Consider the following 18,715-nt stretch of genomic DNA (forward strand, 5'->3'; position numbering starts at 1 on the left):
TTTGTTGCCCTCCGCTGGACTCTTTCCAATTTTTCCACATCCTTCTTGTAGTGTGGGGTCCAAAACTGGACACAGTATTCCAGATGAGGCCTCACCAATGTCAAATAAAGGGGAACGATCACGTTCCTCGATCTGCTGGCAATGCCCCTACTTATACAGCCCAAAATGCCGTTAGCCTTCTTGGCAACAAGAGCACACTGTTGACTCATATCCAGCTTCTTGTCCACTGTGACCCCTAGGTCCTTTTCAGCAGAACTGCTACCTAGCCATTCGGTCCCTAGTCTGTAGCAGTGCATGGGATTCTTCCGTCCTAAGTGCAGGACTCTGCACTTGTCCTTGTTGAACCTCATCAGGTTTTTTTCGGCCCAATCCTCTAATTTGTCTAGGTCCCTCTGTATCCGATCCCTACCCTCTAGTGTATCTACCACGCCTCCTACGGTAGTTTAGTGTCATCTGCAAACTTGCTGAGTGCAGTCCACACCATCCTCCAGATCATTAATAAAGATATTAAACAAAACCGGCCCCAGGACCGACCCTTGGGGCACTCCGCTTGAAACCGGCTGCCAACTAGACCAAGATCAATTTCTTTGCATTGCCAAGTGTTCTCACCTCAGCCACAAATACTGAAATACAATTGTTTAGAGGAAACACAGTTAATATTTTTAAATATAGAAATAACACAAATATCATGTGTCCTCCTCTCCCCTTTTTTTGTGCTATAAAACTCCCTGAAGAACTAGAGAAATAGAGTGTAAACTCCCTCACCCTTCAGTTGAAAAGGAGTAGATATAGAATCTTTCACACAGAGTTTTTCCCTAAAGTGTTAGTCAAGAGTTTGAGTTATTTAAAGTTAACACAATACAAAACCAAACAAAATTTAAACAGTCTGACTAGAACTCCCTTCTGCTCTCAGTGGTTCAAGGTTTCAGTCTCTCATGATGCCATAATCCCACTAGTTTCAGTTCTCCAAAAAGTCCTTCCAGTAAAACCGAAAATCAAAACCTGATATTTCTAGCATAAAACACAAGCAGAAGAAAAAAAAAAAAGTCATTATACACCAAAAAAGGCGCTTTCCTTTCCAAGATCACCTTTTAACTAAGAGAATTTTCAGTGCAGTATTACTTATTACTTGTAGTGTGGGAAGGAAGTATAGTTCAAAAGGTAACTAATAAAATAAAGAGCTGCAATAGACAAAGACAAAGCAAAACTGTCTTAAAAGAAACAAGCACACACCTTCTCACTGTTCTGCTGGTAAGCAAGGCAGGGGGAGAAGATAAGAAAGAAAGGCCTTGGAGGGAGGAAAGCAACAAGGATAAACTGCTTCAAACTGTGTTTTGCTAAAGCTAGTACGTTAACTGAAAGATATAAAGAGAGCCAAGAATCTGAAGATTCTTTGTTAGACCTTAACTGATAATGCTAAAGCACGCCAGGATGAGTTGATATGCGCTGGGTCTGGCCTATTTGTAAGTATACTGCTCACATGCTTATGAATACTTTGTTCCTGTATTGGGTGTAGTGACTGCTTATCTTTAGGCTGTTAGGCATGTTTAGAACAATTGTATAAAATACCATTTGGCCTCTGGATTTAATAAAGGAATTTATGGTTAAATTAGTATCTGGTGGCCTCCTATATTAATAATTTCAAATAATAATTCCAACAGAAATTGTCAAGATTTTGTAAAGAAAATGCAGAACAACAAAAAATTGAATGCTGGCACTTCCATTAAGTTTTACTCTTAAAAATGAAAGTACATTTATAAACAATTTTAGATTACTTAAACAAATGTTGCTTACTGTATTAGGCTACTATCCTGCAATCTACTCCATATGGAGGGATCCCTATTCACACACAGAGCATGAGAAAATTGATCAATCTAGATGATACCCATCACCCTTCCCAGTCTGAGGAGGCAGGCAGAGAATTTATGTAGCTCGGCTTATGGAAACTGAATAAATGTAATTTATGAAATTTGGAGAACATACTATTCCCTTTCACCCCCATTTGTTTCAGAGTGCGATTCACAAAATTAATGAATTATATATAACATCACTGCTAATTAATTCTAAACAAACATAGCTTACCTCCCTGGATCACTTGCCGGGCCATGAACAAAGCAGTGGATCCAGTGGAACAGTTGTTGTTAACATTAATGATAGGAATGCCAGTTAATCCCAAACTGTGGTAGATAGCCCGTTGACCACATGTTGAGTCACCTTTAGACAAAGATGAAACATTTAAAAGAAAGTGGAGAGTAGTCATATAGTAGCAAAAATTCTAACAACATAAGGGTAATGCTATACTTTGATTCTTGAAAAAACACTTCTAAAATCTTTGAAGAGCACAATTTTCCAACTCAACCGATAGCAACAGGTAAGTTAAGATAGCACTTAACCTTGTTATAAAGCGGTCCAGTCACTATTGCCAGGTTGTACAAATAATAGTCTACAATATAATACCTGTTCCAGATACATACACTCATGACACTAGGGGAGTTAGTTTCCCAGACACATACGAAGCATCACGAGGGGTTAAGAGTCAACCTGAGCTGTGTTCAAAGGGCATGGACTCCATTTCCCTAAATATCCCAGCAGATTTTCTTCTGCTCGTATCTGGTCAATCACAAACACATTTACTAGAAGACAGGTGGTTAAAGTGGTGTGCCAGATTGAATTTTCTGTAAAGAGTATTGTATTAAAATAAAATGAAATTTGAAATTAGTTGCTATTAAAATAAGCTAGAAGGACCATGTGCTTGCCTATTACATGTTTAGGCACATACCAATATGGCAGTATTTATTACCAAGTGTCTTTCTAGACAATAAATACAGTTCTCTCCTTCACCCTAAGAAATTAACTCCTCAGATTCAAGCTTACCTTTGCCTTTTCCTGGCTGGTTAAAATTCTGAAAAGTGATTATCTAGGGAGTATATTTCCTTTTCTTCAATTCCAGCTGTAAATGTGTTAATATTCACTTGACCCCAAAATGCCCATTTTGCTCTTAAATGGCAAAACAAACTAATCAAACTACTGTCTATACTCGTTCATTAGCCCATTCGTTTATAAGCCAACCCCCCAAGATGGTTAGGCAAAAACAGCAAAAACTTTATGACCCTTTCAGAAGCTGACTCTATATTTCAGGGGTTGGCAAACTTTGGCTCCTGGCCCGTCAGGGTAAGCCGCTAGTGGGCCTGGACATTTGGTTTACCTGGAGCATTCACAGGCACGGAGCCCCTCAGCTCCCAATCCGCAGTTTGCCGTTCCCAGCCAATGGGAGCTGCGTGCCTGTGAACGCTCCAGGTAATCAAAATGACAATGTATTAAATATTTAATTCAATGATTCCAGAGAGTTTAAAATCATCAAATTTTGGTGTAGACCCATTTATAAGCCGACCCCCGCTCTTTGATGTGTCACTTTTTTACCAAAAATATTTGGCTTATGAACGAGTGAGTATATGCAGTACTTGATTTCTAAGCATTTGTAGCAAAACTCTTTGTTAATTTATATGATTAATAATTTTTCAACATAGGGAGGTTGAGCAATATTTCTATTTAAATCTTTAACTACTCATTTTATGAAAGTTCTTGGCTACTTTCTAATGATTAAAAAAATATAACATAAATCCTCAAAGAAACGTAATCACCTTAGTGTTATTTCCTCTTTATTTCGTCAATAAAATGCCACTTATTTTCAGGACTATAAAAAAAAAGGCACAGAAATGCTCTTCACTGACCTGTATCCTTCTCTTTGAAATGACCCTGAAAGACTGTATTTTGACATTCACTCTGGACCTAATCTGTTTTAAAGAGAGCTTTGCCATGTTGTTTGGCTTCTTAGTGGTAGTGTTACTGCTAGAAGTAGTTTAATTACATAGTTACATCATTGTCTGTTGTACTGTCTACTCACAATTGGGTGATTTAAGAAAAGAATTCTCAGAATTTTAACCTTCCCATTGAACTTCCCTGTTATACCATTTCCTTTCCATAATGTACTTGAAGGAGGACTGACTTTGCCCAAATAATAATTAATCTTTTTTCTATAACTAGCTCAGGATGAATTGGGCAAACGTGCTCTGCAAAAAAGAACATTTATAAATGTATCTTTAAGTACTGTGAAGAAAAATATACAGAAAAGATAAGGAAGAAAGAACAACAGAAATGCCTCCTGAGAAAACAACTTGATCTCTAAAAAGGTGATGTTCTAGCTTTGCAGGCAAGGTTAGCATAACTTTTCAACCTCCAGAGGTGGCACCAGCTGGCAAAACTATACTGTCATTTAAACTACTGCAATGAATGATATTACCATAACAATTATAAGAATGTATAGATTGTGTACAATTCACATAAGGTGCTGGAGATGATCAAACACAAAAGGTAACACTGTAGGGGCCTGATCCTGTAATGGGAGCTACTTAGGATATTCGCACGTGTACCACGTTGCCTTGAAATCTGTATCTACCAATGATTAAAATAACTGGACACTCTACAGGTCACTAAGGCTTGAATCTGTGTTCATTAAAAATCTGAGGCCCTAATCTTGCAAAGACTTATACAGGTGCATAGTTTTAAGCATGGCTCTGTGTTAAGGCAGATCCAGGAATGGGGAAGGAGGAGTGGATGTTAGGTTTTGTACAGGAATGGACACATTTTCATTCTCACTGATGAGACTCCTCATATGCATAAAGTTAAGTAAATGGGTGTTTGCAAACTCACACCCTAAACAGGTAACATAACTTACCATAAACATAGCCCACACATGCCTGCTCCACTGCTGAGTAAGGAACACCTGCATCAGCTAAAGCCTTCTGACCTAGAGAGAGGGTTTTTTTTAAATCCAGCAGTCAAAACTTTTTAAAAAGTGAATAAAATATTTTTTGAGAAAATGATCCAAACAAAAAAGTTATAGAGAGGCAATTAAAGAAATTAAATCAAAGGCAAATCTATTATTTATTCTCACAGGAACAGACTTAAATACTCTTACAGATTTCTGCAGTCTAGAGGAACATACAAAACTTAGCTTTTCATCCTCTACCATAGAAGTCTAATTCATTTTTTATTGAATGTAGCTCTGATTTCTGCAAAAATTTAGAAGCTAATCTAGTAAAATAAATTCTTCATCCCTCTGAATAAAAAGGAACATTATAGTATGCATCTATGTAAACAATATACAAAAATAGTATTACGCATGCACTACAGAAACAAACTTAAAGGCCCACTGTGTTTGAAAGAGGAAACAATGTATCTTAACCGACTCATTATATCAGGAATCTGTAGAAGACTCCAGTATATTTAAGACAAGAAAATCTTGTCTAATACGTAATTATTTCAATGAAAGTGTCAAAATGGCTGCATAAGGTCTAAAGATAAGATAATAATGCTGGAATATAATAAATATTTGAGCCCTGTGATGTATGCCCAACATTTTCTGGGGCCACATAGTTCAAATTTTGTTAGTACATAGTTTTAACAACAGAAGCTTCTTCCTCCTGGCTGTTAAGTGATCAGCTGGTATGCCTATGCATAAAAGTTGATATCACTTATGTACATTAATTTTAGCTAGTGCAACTACATAGGATATTGTTTATTTAAATATCTAATTAATGTGTGAATCCTATGTTCTTGGCTCTGATTCTGTGTGGCAGCGAGTTCCACGGGTCAATTATGCGCTATGTAAAAAAGTATTTCATTTCATCGGTTTAAATTTGCTGTCTTGAATGTTCATTGGTTGCTTCCCTGTTCTTGTATATTTTATCCTTTCTCATAATACAATTCAGAAAAAAAAAGTTAAAACTAAAAGTCATCTTGGCCATTAATTACCTGCCTCCTTAGCCATGTCAGGGTAATCCCAATCTTCCCGCACACCAGGCTTTTCAAACTGGCAGGAAGAAAAACAAGATTTAAACTTAATATAGATATTCTGCTCAAATTGCTACACTCAAGTGTCATATGAGTAAATTATGTTTTGATATCTGAACATCCGGGTGAAATCCCTCTTGCAGAGGGCTCATGCAAAGTCATTGTTCCACAGAAACTACACAGTGTATAGCACAGTGTTCCCCAACTGTGGGGCATACCCCTACGGGGCTGTAGAGGAACCTTTGGGGGGGCATGCAGTGAGGCCTAAGCCAGCCCCCATGAGGGGGACAGGGAGGAAGCACCACACTTCCAGCCACGCTTCGCCCCCAGTCTCGCTCTTCTCCCAGCCCCATTCAGCCCCCAGTCCTGCTCTGCCTCCAGGCCTGGGCCAGCCCCCATGGAGGACAGGGAGGGAGCACCACGCTTCTAGCCCAGCTCTGCCCTCATTCCCTCTCTGCCCCCAGACCAGCTCCACCTCTAGTCCCAGCTCCTCCCAATCCCCAGTTCCTCCCCCAGCTCTGCCTTCAGGCCAAGCTCCTCTGCTGAGGAAGACTTGGCTCTGCATTAATGGGAGGGGGAGGGGTAGACAGATTCCATTAATGGTTACCCGGGGGAGGCGTGACTGGAAAAGTTTGCACACCCCTGGTATAGCATGAACAGAGACTATGCAGGCGAGGCTCATCTCCTCCCGAGAACCCAGGCTGTGCTCTGTGCTGGCCCTGAACTGGCCAGAAAGGAGAGACTGGCCAGAAAGGAGAGACTGGCCAGGGCGTTCTTGGCTCTGTGTTAAGACAGATCTGTGAATAGGAGAGAGGCGCAGACGGAATGAATTTCATTCTTACTGATTAATACAGTACTTATAACCATCACTAAGTTTTGACAAAGGTTTTGTCCTTTTATACAATTTTATGGCTATGTGCAAATATATATGTACCTTACAAAAGTAAGCAACTGAACTCAGTGTTATTTTGTGTAAGCCTCCCTTCCCATGCCTGATGTCATCTCACTATGTATCAAAACCTAGGTGTCAAGTCATGTCTAGCCTTCATTCTTGCAACAGGGACTGTACTTTTATTCTATCTAAAGAGACAAACATGAATGTGTTACATACAAATGTTTAATAAATAATGATAAAATATGTCAACAAAAGATTTTATTTCCATGTTTAGATCATTAACTGAAACATAATTGCTTAAAAAAAGTGAAATCCATTATCCCCTTCCCAATAGTTTTTTAAAATATCTGTGTTCACTATCATCAATATGAAAATGTGATTCTACATCTGCATATGCTCACCTTTATAGCCCCAATCCCAGCCCTTCACATTCATTATCTCTATTTTCCAAAACCTCTTTTTAACAACATATACCAATACCCTTGTAGTGAAGGCCAGAAAGATTCAGTGAAAGAAAATGGATCCATGTACAATCTCGTACTTTAGAGTGTTCTGTGTTTAATAACATCCCTTATTCAAAAGATCTTTCTCTACCTACACTACTATATTAGCAATTTCTCAGACCCTATTGATGTTTTAATTGAGGTTGTCACAGTCTTGGCTAAACTCTCTCTTCCAGATGCTCACCATGAAGTTGTGTTTGGATCTACATACTGAATCCACGTGCTTTTAAGCAACTCTGTGTCTGGGCAGAATTCAGCCACAGTGACTAGCTTTGGCCTCTCAGGTATGCTTCTTGGGCACAGACTATCTGGTACCACTTCTAAGGAAAGGGACTCTGTAGTCCAGCTGTCATAAGCTCCAAGACCATGTGACAGTTAAAGCACGTAACACAGATTCTGCAGAGGAATTTCTAAACAAATCATACTTTACTCATAGACAAATCACATGCGAGACACAGGTCTAGGCAAAAATGAACACCTGTATGCAATTCCCTCTCTCAGGCCTGGTCCCCACTAAGCCCCCACTTCGGACTAAGGTACGCAAATTCAGCTACGTTAATAACGTAGCTGAATTCGAAGTACCTTAGTCCGAACTTACCGCAGGTCCAGACACGGAAGGAAGGCTCCCCCGTTGATGCCGCGTACTCCTCTCGGCGAGCTGGAGTACCGGCGTCGACGGCGAGCACTTTCGGGATCGATTTATCGCGTCTTAACCAGACGTGATAAATCGATCCCAGAACATCGATTGCCTGCTGCCGGACCCTCCGGTAAGTGAAGACGTACCCTCAGGCTTGGTCTACATGACAAAGTTTTGCCAGCATAGCTATAACAGCTAGGAGTGTGAAAAAAAAATCACACCCCCTTGCTGACACAGCAAAACCCTTGACGTAGACGCAACTATGCTGATGAAAGAGTAATTTATTCAGTATAGGGAATGTCGTCTAGGTGGTAGTGTAGCTATGCTGGCAGAATTTGTTTTGCCGGCATATGTTATGTCTCCACTAGGGATCTCTGCCTGCATAGCCATGCCAGCAAAGGCTCTGTAGTGTGGACAATCCCCTGGAGTCACCACCATTCCTAAGAATTTGTTGGATTTTGGTCAGTATCTTCAGGGGTCCTAGGTCCACTTTCCTGGACCCTATTCCTCTGATTCAATCTTCTCTTTCTGATCATGAATCTCTGACGCCTGCACCAAGTTCCCTTGAGCTGTTCAGGTCCAGCATTAAAAGGCTTCCCCTTAGCTTAGTGAGCAACTTCTAACAGTTTTTATCTTTATTCCTTCTTTTCTGCTAAGGATTTCCCATTGCGTCAACGCCACCTACCAGACAACTGAGGAGCACTGTTTTCTTGCAGCTCAGCCATCCTCTTTAGCATACCTACTGCACTGCCAGAGTTAAGGACCCTTGATTAGTCTGCACTGTTCACCCTTTGTCAAGGCCTCTCAGAATGTCAGTCAAAGATGGAGGCAAAAAGAGAACAGGGCACAGTTTAGTCTTACAACCAAGATGATGCTCACAAAACAAAATGAAGTGTGTAGTTCGATGTAGATGCATACAGACCTATACTAAGTCAAAGACATTATTATATTTTTTGACAAATTAATGACAAATTATCTATAAAAATGGTCATAATAGATAAATTAAATGTTTATCTACTGGCCAAACATGTTAAAGATTGACAACAGAAATATTCCCATGAGGCCAAATAGTGTACAACTATATGATACTGAAAGGCTCCGAAACAAAAAGCTAATGAGACTTTTAGGCGTGGTTTCTGACAAGCTACACAACTTTTCCTAGTCCTTTGTTTGAGCACACCACATGGGGCCTCATCTTGCTCTCACTGCAGTCCAAAAACTATATTCTTTGGCCCACTCAACATGATTAACAGTCTGCTTAAAAGAGGATAAAAACTAGAAGAGGATATTTATGTCAAAACTAGTAAAGCTGTGCAAAGAATATGCTCGCATAGTATTTACCTGACTTAAGACAACGTTATTAGAAATACAGCCAAATTGTCAAGAAGATAATGATTTTGATCTACCAAATCCTGTATGACTTGGGTCCTGGCTATGTGACAGACCAACTGTCATATGTCATTTCTTCCTCCTCTCTCCTCAAGCAGATACCCTCTAGAGTCAAAGATTTAAGGAGACAGCAATAGGGTATTCTCAGCAGAAGACCTTCAACTCTAGAATTTGCTTTCCCCACTATTCTAACGAAGCCCAAGTCTGGTGATTTTTAAGGCATAGCACAAGGCCCCTTTCTCTTCTCGGGCTTTTTTTTTTTTTTTTTTTTAAACAAAAGACATATTATCCTTTATTTTTCTAAGCTCTCTACCTAGACTTTGAGTTTATTTTTAATTTATAACATGCCTTATTACAATCTCCACATCAGTTCAAATTAGCAACTGAAACATATGCTCATTTTACTAAAAGCATAAAAATGTCTTACTGCTGTTGGAAATAAGTCCTTCTCCACCAGGGCAAGTTTATAAATAAGAAATATACAGTGAACTAGCAGCTGAATGATTAAATACAGTAAAAGATACCTATAAGCATAGGTGCCAACTCCGTGGGTGCTCTGGGGCTGGAGCACCCATGGAAAAAAATTGGTGGGTGCTCAGCACCCACCAGCAGCTCCCCGTAGCTCTGCCCCCCCACTCCAGCTCACCTCCGCATCCTGCTCCCCCCCCCCGCCCAGCGCTTGCACCACGAAACAGCTGATTCGTGGGGCAGGGAGGGAAGGGGGAGGAGGGGGAACGCGGCGCACTGGGGGAAGAGGCAGGGCCAGGGCGGGGATTTGGGGAAAGGATCTAATGGGGCAGGGAGGGGACTTTGGAGATGGGGTAGGGATGGGGAGGAGTCAGGGCTGGGCCAGGAGTGAGGCGGGCACGGGCACCCACCGGCGCCGGAGAAAGTTGGCACCTATGCCTATAAGGTGTACTGCTCCAATATAACGCTGTCCTCGGGAGCCAAAAAATCTTACCGCGTTATAGGTGAAACCGTGTTATATCGAACTTGCTTTCATCTGCTGGAGCGTGCAGTCCGCCCCCCCCGGAGTGCTGCTTTACCGCGTTATATCCGAATTTGTGTTATATTGGGTAGCTTTATATCGGGGTAGAGGTGTATTGTCTTCCACTGCCAAACTGTCCTCATGCAGGACTTCTCAACAGACTGCAAACTTGGCTAATGCTGAAGAGCCAGCCATAAATTATGCATTTACACTACATATTTAAAACATATGTTCTTGAATTAGTTTAACAGAAATAATGGTTAACGAATAAGAATTCATCTATATGCATTGAACAAGAAAGGGATTAGATAGACAGTAAAGAGTCCACCACTCTCCTAAAACTACGTTTCAAGAATGGTTGTTGAAATAAGTGATACGTTGGGGCAGAGGGCGGGGGGGGGGGGGGGATAAAGGCCCCTTAGATGCTTTGGAGAACCTATGTATGACTTATGAATTCTAGTTGATATTATGAAGTTATTATAAGAATGGCTCTACTGGGTCAGACCAATGGTCCACCTAGCCCAGTATCCTGTCTTTCGACAGTGGCCGGTGCCAGATGCTTCAGAAGAAATGCACAAAACAGGGCAATTATCAAGCAAACCATCCAATTGACCAGTCCCTGCTTCTGGCTGTGAGAGGTTTAGGGACACCCAGAGCATGGGGTTGTAACCCTAACCATCTTGGCTAATAGCCACTGATGAATCTATCCTCCATGAACTTTTCCAGTTCTTTTTTTAGACCAATTATACTTTTGGCCTTCACAACATCCTCTGGCAACAAGTTCCATCGGTTGACTGTGTGGAAAGAAGTACTTCCTTCTGTTTGTTTTATACCTGCTGCCTATTAATTTCTGTTATGCTGTATGGAATGGCTCATGACTGTGAGTGCCTACCTCAGGGTAGGCTGTCAAAAACAGGGCAGACATCCCAAGCAGGCGGTATGTTCTATAATTAGACTCTGCCAATCCAGTAACAAATGAGAACTTCTGGATCACTATAACAGTCTTACCATGGAATCTCAGACAGTCCTCTTAGCCTCTCCAGTCTGTCGTGCCACCCAGGCAAGCTAGACTTTGTGATAAATGGTCACTTATGCCCCACCCACCCACCTCCCCCAAAAAAATCACAAAATATTCAGATTGCTTCCAGTCCCAAGAGACCACTCACTTACCCCAGATCAACTGGTATTCTAGACCTCACACCAAATACGCACTTAATAAATGAATGCACTTAAAGTCTTTGATCCTTGATCTCACACAATAGCTCATTTGCGTTTAATGAACAGGATTTAACAAAATATATGGGAATCACAGAGTAGGTCACACTAGTGGGGGAGTAGCACTGTGTATGAAAGAAATCAAACTTTATTGTAGAATCGCTATGGATAGAAATTCCCTGCTTGAATAATCAGAGTATAGCAGTAGGAATAGACTACTAAACATGTGACCAGGATGGTGACTGTGATTGTGAAAAGCTCATGGAGATTAGAGAGGCTACAAAAACAGAAACCCAATAATGGGGATTTCAGCTATCCCTATATTGGCTGGGTACATGTCACCTCAGGGCAGAATACAGAGATAAAATTTCTAGACACCGTTAATGACTTTCTTGGAACAGCTAATTCTAGAACTTACAAGGGGAGAGGCAATTCCTGATTTAGTCCTGAGTGGAACACAGAATCTAGCCGAAGAGGTGAATATAGCTGAACCGCTATAGTAGGGACCATAATGTAATTAAATTTAAACATCCTTGTTGGGGGGAAATACCAAAGAAACCTACGATAGTAGCATTTAACTTCAAAAAGGGGAACTACACAAAAATGAGGAAGCTAGTTACATGGAAATTAAAAGGAACAGTCACAAGAGTGAAATGCTTGCAAACGGTATGGAGAGTATTTAAAAACACCATAATACAGGCTCAAACTAAATGTGTACTCCAAATAAAAAAAAAAAAAAGTAAGAGGAACAAAACAATACCATGGCTAAACAGTAGAGTAAAAAAGATGATTGGGGAAAATAGGTATCCTTTAAAAATTGGAAGTCACATCCTACTGAGGAAAATAGAAAGGAGCATAAACTCTGGCAATCATGTGTTAAAGTATAATTAGGCAGGCCAAAAAAGAATTTGAAGAGCAACTAGCAAAAGACACAAAAACTAACAGCAAACTTTAAGTATCAGGAGCAGGAAGACTGCCAAACAATCAGTGTGGCCACTGGACAATGGAGGTGCTAAAAGAAAGACAAGGCCATGCAGAGAAGGTAGATGAATTCTTTGCATTGGTCTTCACGTGAGGGAGATTCCCACACCTGAGCCACTCTTTTTAGGCAACAGATCTGACGAACTGTCCCAGACTGAGGCGTCAATAGAGGAGGTTTTTGAACAAACTGATAAATTAAACAGAAATAAGTCACTAGGACCAGATGGTATTCACCAAGAAGTTCGGAGGGAACTCAAATATGAAATTGCAGAACTAATTGGTATGTAACCTGTCTTTTAATTCAGCTTCTGTACCAGATGACAGCTAATGTGATGCTGATTTTAAAAAAATGCTCCAGAGGCAATCCTGCCATTACAGACCAGTAAACCTAACTTTAGTACCAGGCAAATTGGTTGAAACTATGTTGGGGTTGAGCAAACATGGCTTTTGTAAAGGGAAATCATGCTTCACCGACCTATTAGAATTCTTGGAGGGTGTCAACAAATATGTGGACAAGGGTGATCCAATGGATGAAAGTGTACTTGGACTTTCAGAAAGTCTTTGATAAGATCCCTCATCAAAGGCTCTTAAGCAAAAGTAAAAACAAAGGGTAGGAATAAATGGTCAATGGAAAGTGGTAAATAGCGGGCTCCCCCAGGGATTTGTACTGGGACGATGGTGTTCAACATATTCATAAATGATCTGGAAAAGGGGGCAAACAGTGAGGTGGAAAAATTTGCAGATGATACAAAACTACTCAAGGTAATTAAGACCCAAGCAAACTGTGAAGAGTTAAGGGATCTCATAAAACTGGGTGATTGGGCAACAAAATGGCAGATGAAATTCAGTGTTAAATGCAAATTAATGCATATTGGAAAAATAATCCCAATTCTACATACAAAATGATTGGTAACAGCTAATTTAGAACCTCTCAAGAAAGAGATCTTGTGTCATTGTGGATAGTTCCCAGAAAACATCTGTTCTGTGTGCAACGGCAGTCAAAAAGCTAACAGAAGTTTAGGAACCATTAGGAAAGGAATAGAAAATAAGACAGAAAATATAATGCCACTATATAAATCCATGGCACACCCACACCTCGAATATTGCATGTGGTTCTGGTCGCCCCATCTCAAAGATATACAGTATTTGAAATGGAAAATTTACAGAGAAGGGCAACAAAAATGGACAGGGGTTTGGCACAATTTCCATATGAGGAAAGATTAAAAAGACTGGGACTGTTCATTTTAGATCAGAGATGACTGAGGGGGGATATAATAGCAGTCTGTAAAATCATGGATGGTGTGGAGAAAGTAAATTGAGAACGGTTATTTATCCTTTCAAATAAAACAAGAACCAGGGATCACACAATGAAATCATGACTAAGGCTATGATTTAGTCATGGGTATTTTTAGTAAAAGTCATGGACAGGTCACGGGCAATAAACAAAAGTCACGGCCCATGGCCTGTCCACGACTTTTACTAAAAATACCACTAACTAAAATCTTAGCTGCTGTGGGAGGAAAGCTCCCGCAGATGCTGCTGCTCCTGGGGGAGAGAGGGTGCTCCAGGGTCCCACCAATGCTGCTCCTCCAGGGGGGCGGCAGGGGGGGACACCGATGCTGCTGCTGCGGGGGCGGGGGGGGGGGGGAACCATCATTTGAATTACACAAGGCTTTTTCCCTGTTTGATGATATACACAGCCACAGAGGTTTACTTTACAATGCAAATGCTTGCTATCAATTTATAACATGGGGTATAGCTGAGTGAGAACAATACATGCAACATCCTACAAGCATTTTAAAAACACTGAACACATGCTTAACAATTTAACATCTAACATTTATTTTGATAATGCTAACACACAGGTAAGCAAGACTAGTTTCTAGCTATGCATTTGTAAGTGTTCAGTGAGGTCTGAGGTCTTGGCATGAGCTGGCACATCGTCTGCCAGTGTCATAATTAAGGCTGCAAGTCTTTCAGAGCAATTTGCAACTGGCAAGAGCAAACGGGACAAATGCCCAGTTTTGCCAAAAAGGCTGTCCAGACCAGGGCTTAAAAAAGGGACTGTCCCAGCCAAAACGGGATGTATGGTCACCCCTATACCAGGGGAGTTTAGAGGCTCTGCCCAGCTTAAAGATGAAAGGAAGACTTTTGTGTTTCTTTTTGAACTTTAAAAGTTAATAAACTGGATCCTAAGGAGGGATGTTGCTTTTGAACTTGTAAAATACTCATTTTGTTTATTTAGGAAAAAAAGGGGAAAACTCAGATGAAAGGCTGGGCGACTCATGGGAGGGACACAAAGGGGGACCAGCTAAAGGGGGGGAACATGACCCCCCCCCCACGACACCACCCTGCCCCCAAGTTTTAAAGCACTTCTTCCAAAAATGCATTGGATGGTCTATTCCTGAGGACTAGCCACTTGTGAATGGATCTCTAACAAGGGCAAGTGGAGCCATTTCAGTGATCAGCTCACCAAAGAAAGTCTTGGGATTTTGTCAAATCCAGAAAAATACATTCCTCTCTTACATGCTCCCCACCTCAAAAAGAGAGGAATATGCTTGGCTCCAACTGTGGGGGAGGAGGGACACCTATTAACCAGGACAGTTTGGAGGCAGAAGAGTCATGCCTAAAACCATTCTGGGAGACAGGCCTGAGGTTAAAGCAGGAGAGGAATCGAAGCCGTTTGCTGCACAGGGAGCTGGCCCCAAGTCTGGTCCCCTCAGAGCATTCAGGGATGGGGGGAAGGGAAACATCCTGTGCCCAGAGTATCCGACTGCCCGGGGCTTGGTTTGATATATGCAAAACAAACACACACACACTCACACTCACACACACACACTCTCGATTTTCCCCCTTGCTGTCTGGTAACCCTAGCCCAGACACTACGGTAACGGGTAGCAGTTCAAACCCCACGGCAGAGGGAGCGCAGCTACATAATTAGGGACCCGGGGAAACGCTGTGCGGCGGGCAAGGCGCTGGGGCGGAGGGTGACAGCGGCGTCACTCCCCCCACAATCTCCGCTGTCCAGCCCCAGATCCGGCTGAGCGCTGGGGCGCACACAGCCCCCCCGAGCCCCTCAGAGAAGGGGGCAGAGACACATGCGATAGGCGCCCGGGGGAGGCGCAGGGTGCCGGGGGGGGGCGCCCAGTGCCCTGAGTACCTTGGTCATCCCGACTCCCACCACAAACACTCTCCTGTCGAACGGGGCCATCCTGCAGCTGTGAGAGGAGCGCGCATGCGCGCGCGCTCGAGCCGCCACTGGGCGAAAAGGAGGCGGGCGCTAGCTAGCCGGGAGGACGGGTTGCCCAATCCCGGAGCCACGCCCCTTACTGCCAGGCGAGACGAGCCAAAGGTCGCTGAGGGGCCCCCGGAGAGGGGCGGGGTAGGCGCAGTTCTCCTGCCTCTTCCCCCCGCCCCTTCTCTTAAAGGGGCAGCGCCCTTATAACAAACTCTTGCTGTTCCTTGTCGCCACTTGTCCCTTTCATCGGCTTTACATTAGGGCAGCGGGCGGGAGGAGGACGACGAGGTCGCCTCAGTGTCAGTGGTCGAAAGGGCAGTTGGAGTCGCAGCCAGTGCCACCTCCCGCAAAGGGCAGGATCGGGGCCTTGGACTGTGAACTCTCGAGGGGCGGGGCGGGGCGGTCTGCGCTGCCCACAGCCCTGTTCGTGTCTAACCTCCGCCAAAGGCACGGCCGATTAACTTTTTGTGGGCCCTGCGCCAAACATATTTTGGGCCCCCCTGGGCAAGGTGCAGAGTGACGGGCGGGCTGGGGGGCAATGAGGCACAGCGTGGCAGGAGCAGCCCTGTGCAGCCCAGCAGGAGGGCACACTGGCCTGCCCGGCCCTGTGCTGCCAGCATGCCCCTTCCCCGTGACACTGGCACCACACTGCCCCCCTGCCCAGTGCCCCACCCTTATGCCCAGTCCCCACCCCTCCCGGAGACCTGCCCTGTTGGCCTCCCACCACAACTGCATAGCACCCTGCACGCCACACCACTCACCCAGTGCCCCCCGCCTATAGACCTCCCCATTGCCCACCACCTTCCTCACAGTCCCACCTGCCCAGCACCCCATGTTCCTGAGGGGATTCTGCACCAAAAAATTAAAAATTCTGTGCACCATATTTTAAAATTCTGCAAATTTTGTCAATAAATAAATGTGGAGGCTCCAACGTGGCAGTGGGGAGCACAGGCCACTGGTTACATGGAGGTGGGAGATTACCCTGCAGTCCCCCCACCCCACCCCGGACAGGGACTCGGCAGTGAGGCTGCACCCATCCCTGACACAGGGCAAGGGCCAGGCTTGCCCCAGAAACACCCTTGGGCCCTGCCCCCCTGTGCCAGGCGCACCAGGTATGGGTGAGCAGGCTCAGCCCAGCAGCAGGATCCAAGTGCAAAGGGACTTAGTGTGGGGGTAAGAAAGTTCTCTGTGGGGCAATATGGGTGTGGCTGGCTCAGTGGGAGATCTGAATGCACAGAAGCTCATTGGGGTTCCAGGTGCAGGGTCAATGGGACTCTGCAGGTAGGGTGACCAGACAGCAAATGTGAAAAATCAGGACGGGGGTGGGGGGTAATAAGATCCTATATAAGAAAAAGACCCAAAAATCGGGACTGTCCCTATGAAATCGGGACATCTGGTCACCCTATCTGCTGGGGATCCAGGTGAAGGTGTTTGGGGCTCAGCAGGGGGGAACTAGGTGCAGGGGAGGTGGGGTTCATTTGGGTGGGGGTCCAGGTGCAGGTGGTTGGGGCTTAGTGGGGAGGGTGTCTGCGGGGGCTCATCGGGGTGGTACAGCTGCAGGGGAGGGGGGGCTTGTCAGGGTGACGGTTCGATGCGCCTGCTTAACAGGGGAGCCCCAGCTTCTGCCAAGGGGATACCGCATGCTGGGCTCCAGCTTCCCCCCTGCCCCCACTTGCCCCATCTCCTTCTCTTCCCCATCCCATGCCCCTTCCCCACCACTCCATCTCCTCCCCAGGCTTGGGGGGCAGGGGTGAAATCACCTCCCAGCACGAGCTGGCGGAGCGGGCTGGAGCCAGGTTGCTCCACTTCCTGCCACCCGATAGTTGCAGGGCAGGCCCGACCCCACACTCACAGGGCAGTGGGAAGTGGAGTGACCCGGCCCCAGCCTGCTCCACTCTGCTCCCCTGGCTCCTGGACTTTGGGGGAGGAGCCTCCCCCCAGCACTCACCAGTGGCACGGTTGGGAGCCGGCGGAGCGGAGTGGGCTGGGTCGCTCCACTTCCCGCTGCCCGGTGAGTGCAGGACAGACCCGACCCCTGCTGCAGTCCCCCGGGATGCGTGGCTCAGGGGAGGAGGCTTGGAGGGGAAGGGGTGGGGCTAGGGCAGAGCAGGGGTAGGAAGGGGCGCAGCAGGGGCGAGGCAGCTTTCTCCTTCTGACTCTGGGCCCGGCGCTATGGAGCCACTGGCACCATGGTAAACCCAGTATTGGCCAAAGGTGGCGGCTGGCAGGTGTCAGTGGCTCAGTGTCCTCGGCCATGCAGGATGTCAGTGTCACCGGGTCATTCACTTGAGAGGGAGAATGAGGTCTGCAAAATAGCTCTAACAAGGAAATTTAAATAGCGTTTTGTAATCTGTAACTATTGTCAAATTCAAATAGCAAGTTTGGCAGAAATTTCCCTAGAAAAAAATGGATAGCCAGATTACCAAATTATTAAATTTTCAAATATTATTTGTACATTTCTGAAAAGTTGTCGTGTTGTACAATTGGTACATTCCTCAATAATAATAATTAATATCATACTTAGCACTGTACAGATATTTGTTAATTAATCCTCACAAACCTGTGTTGGTAGGTAAGTATTAATATCCCTATTTTATAAGTAAACTGAGGCAGAGAGGGTAAGTGAATTATTCAAGTCCACAAAAGAAGTCAGATGTAAGATTAGAACTCAGAGTGGTATTGTCCCCCTATAAATTATGAGGAGTAACTCATATCCTATGACAGAAAGGCAGTTCCTGGATTCTAGTCCTGTGCATCTATGGAGTTATGTAGTTTCCATCATTGTAGCATCTGAGCATCTCACAAACACTAATGAATCTGCACAACACGTCTGTGAAGTTTTATTGTTCCCATTTTGCAGATGGGGGAGTAGCACAAAGAGATTAAGGTTCAGATCCTTTGGGAGTTAGGTGCCTAAATACTGTTAAGGATCTGGGCCTAAATGACTTGCCCAATGTCATTTGGAAAGTCTGTGGTAGAATGAGAAAATGAAGCCCCAATTCTTGTGTTATAGTCC

General features: G+C 44.1%; 1 protein-coding gene across 2 annotated transcripts in view; it reads right to left on the reverse strand.

The window, feature by feature from the left end:
• Window positions 1-15,729, reverse strand: part of SCP2 (sterol carrier protein 2) — a 51,915-nt gene extending 36,186 nt beyond the window's left edge. For both annotated transcript variants that reach the window (XM_054037255.1, XM_054037254.1), the window contains exons 1-4: window positions 15,622-15,729; window positions 5,815-5,872; window positions 4,736-4,807; window positions 2,083-2,214 (exon numbers count right to left, since the gene is read on the reverse strand). In XM_054037255.1, coding sequence (XP_053893230.1) covers window positions 2,083-2,214; window positions 4,736-4,807; window positions 5,815-5,872; window positions 15,622-15,672 — 313 coding nt within the window. In that variant the 5' untranslated portion in view covers window positions 15,673-15,729. The remainder of the gene's footprint in view (window positions 1-2,082; window positions 2,215-4,735; window positions 4,808-5,814; window positions 5,873-15,621) is intronic.
• Between the last annotated feature and the right edge of the window lie 2,986 nt (window positions 15,730-18,715).

Source organism: Malaclemys terrapin, chromosome 8, assembly GCF_027887155.1.
Source record: "Malaclemys terrapin pileata isolate rMalTer1 chromosome 8, rMalTer1.hap1, whole genome shotgun sequence".
Lineage (NCBI taxonomy): Eukaryota > Metazoa > Chordata > Testudines > Emydidae > Malaclemys > Malaclemys terrapin.